Raw genomic sequence first — 2,693 nt, forward strand, 5'->3', positions numbered from 1 at the left:
GGGTACAAGCACAACCTAGTGACGTGTTTGAAGAAATTATAGAAAATTTATGTTCCAGTACAAGAACTTAGTACATACAAGCACAATCCAGTACAAGGTCAAGACTACAAGTACAAGCACTACAGAACTACACAATAACACAAGGCACAAATCAATCCAGTACAAGCACTTTGTACATGTCCAGTACAACACCATGAAGAAATTCTGGAACAACAACATGAAGATAATAAACTCCATTACAAGTTCAGATGAAATTCTGGCGCATAAGCTGAGTACAAGTACAATAAATTCTAGAACAAGCAAGTTCAACACAGCCAAAGTTCAACGTAGTGGAAAATGGGTTCAACACATGACAGATGACACACACACAAACTGCATCACTTCAGGCAGCAACTGGCACAAGTTTCCACTCCAATTCCACACATGAAGATCAATCAATCGATATTACACCGTTATCGTCCAATCGAAGGGCTCCCACACCTACAAAAAGTAACAGAAATATTGCATGATCGAGTAAATAACATAAATTTTGCATGGTCATTGAAATAACTGAAATGCACATCCATTTAAGTACCTTCCTCCAGTTTGGTCAACTCAGCAAGATTAAGTTCAACATTGATAGGCTTACTATGCAACCAATCTTGCGTACATATCAACGCTTGGAGTGTTGCTGGTGTCAAAGAGCTTCTGAAGTAATCAAGAATACGGCCACTAGTGCTAAAAGCTGATTCAGAAGCAACCATTGAGATGGGGATTGCTAGTATATCACGAGCCATTTTTGACAGGACATGAAAGCGAGCAGCATTCAACTTCCACCACTCAAGAAGGTCAAATTCTGTAGTCAACTCTTCGGTATCCTCAGCTAGGTACTTGTCTAATTCAGTTCTCATATTTGAGCTAGTGCTACCCTCTCCACAAGATCTCATTCTCTTCTTATTGTAGCGTGACCTCATAAGAGAATTTCCAGAAGCATTTTCACTAGCACGAGCTTGTGATGCTAATTCACTAGTAGAACTAGTTCCATACAATTCTTTGTATTCTCCAAAAAGAGAGACAAATTCATTGTGTGAAGAAGTCAAGATTCTGTTACCTATTATACAGCCATAGGTGTCTTCAACCATGTCCTTAAAGAAATGAGATTCCTTGGTCCTTGCATAAAGAATTAAGACAAGACAAGGCAAGTTAGAAAGACATTAAGAACAGCATACATATAGTTGACAAAAGAACAACAACCAATCAACCACATACCTAGGATCAAGGATGGCGGCAATGAATATATATTTGTTCATCTTTTCAGGATCACCCCAATACTTCTCATACTTCGCTTTCATCTTGAGAGCCATGCATTTAAATATTTCATCATCGCCACAGATCACATGATCACTCCATTCACCCAACAAAAAGTTAACATCAGCAATCTCTTCCAAGAAGGTGTTGGTTGTAACATACTTGGTGCTAGAAACCTTATTCGTGAGTTCATAGAAGTGTTGGAGGAATTGTTTGAACTCACGAACATATACCCAATCACTTTGAGTTGGAGGACCCCGTTGGTCAAGAGCATCGGGCTTAGGTTCTGGACCAGTTTTTTCTAACTCGGTCTTGTAGTTGGGATCATGAAGTGCATATTGCTCAAATGCCCTCTCAAATTTCTCAACATTGTCTAGCATTACAAATGTAGAGTTCCATCTAGTAGCCACATCAATATTAATCAAACCTTTGCTCGCTACCTTGCTGAGTTGCACACACTTCTTAAATACATCCAGTCTAGTTGGGGAGGCTCTAACAAACTTGATAGCATGGCGAATTCTGTTTACAGGATGGCAGATTATCTTTAGCCCATCTTGAACCACAAGATTAACAATGTGAGCCACACACCTCATGTGAAGATATTGACTTCTTGCATGTGTGCATCCCCTATTAGTCAAAGATCTCTTCATGTAGGCTAAGCAGGTGTCATTAGAACTCGCATTATCTACTATAATAGTGCACACTTGTTCAATGCCCCACTCAATCAGTAATTTTTCTAACGATTTCCCAATATCGTCCCCTTTGTGTCCATCTACCAAGACAAAGCTAATAATTTTTTTCCTAAGGTTCCACGAAGAATCGATGAAATGTGCAGTAAGAACCATGTAGCTTCTCTATCTTTTTTATGTCCATGTATCAGTGGTGAGGCAAACAGTTTGACGTGAATCGATGAAATATTTTCTAAGCATAGCTTTCTCAGTTTCATAAAGAGCAATGATATCTCTATACATAGTGGTCCTAGATGGCACATTGAACCTAGGGCAAGCTTTAGACATGAAGAACCTAAATCCTTCTTTCTCTGCAAATATGAACGGAAGCTCATCTACCACTATCATGCGAGCAAACGCTTCTCTAACTTCTTTCTCATTGTATTGCCAAGGAACCACAGAATTGTCATCAGCACAAACTTGGTAGGTAAGCTCGGTCTGATTGCTACCAATGTGGGCAGGATTCTTTTTGCAAATCTTCAAATGGTTTACTAAAGAAGCGGTACCTGCCGATGTGGATTTGCAACCCAATATAGCACTACAATAGTTGCAGTTTGCATGATCTGGATCATCGTTCTGAATTGTGAAGTGTGTCCATGCCTTTGACCTCTTGTTCCTTTTCTTGCTAACACTGTCAGGGGTAACATCAGGTTGTGTTTCAGGTAAGGAACCTTGACT

General features: G+C 39.6%; 1 protein-coding gene across 1 annotated transcript; it reads right to left on the minus strand.

Moving 5' to 3' along the window:
• Positions 1–430: 430 nt before the first annotated feature.
• LOC147976644 (zinc finger BED domain-containing protein RICESLEEPER 3-like) lies at positions 431–1,331 on the minus strand. The gene is made up of 3 exons (XM_087519822.1): positions 1,249–1,331; positions 575–1,149; positions 431–480 (listed from the first exon to the last, which is right to left on the minus strand). The coding sequence occupies exons 1-3, from the start codon at positions 1,329–1,331 to the stop codon at positions 431–433; spliced, it is 708 nt and encodes a 235-aa protein (XP_087375948.1).
• Between the last annotated feature and the right edge of the window lie 1,362 nt (positions 1,332–2,693).

The sequence above is a fragment of the Triticum urartu genome, chromosome 4A (assembly GCF_056163025.1).
Source record: "Triticum urartu cultivar PI428250 chromosome 4A, HENAU_Tu73, whole genome shotgun sequence".
NCBI lineage: Eukaryota > Viridiplantae > Streptophyta > Magnoliopsida > Poales > Poaceae > Triticum > Triticum urartu.

Coding starts and splice junctions, on each gene's coding strand:
- LOC147976644 (XM_087519822.1), bottom strand. CDS start 1,331: ATGAAAGCGAAGTATGAGAAGTATTGGGGTGATCCTGAAAAGATGAAC. Junction 1,150..1,248: donor GCCGCCATCCTTGATCCTAG/GTATGTGGTTGA, acceptor TCTTTATGCAAG/GACCAAGGAATCTCATTTCT. Junction 481..574: donor GTTGACCAAACTGGAGGAAG/GTACTTAAATGG, acceptor TACTTTTTGTAG/GTGTGGGAGCCCTTCGATTG.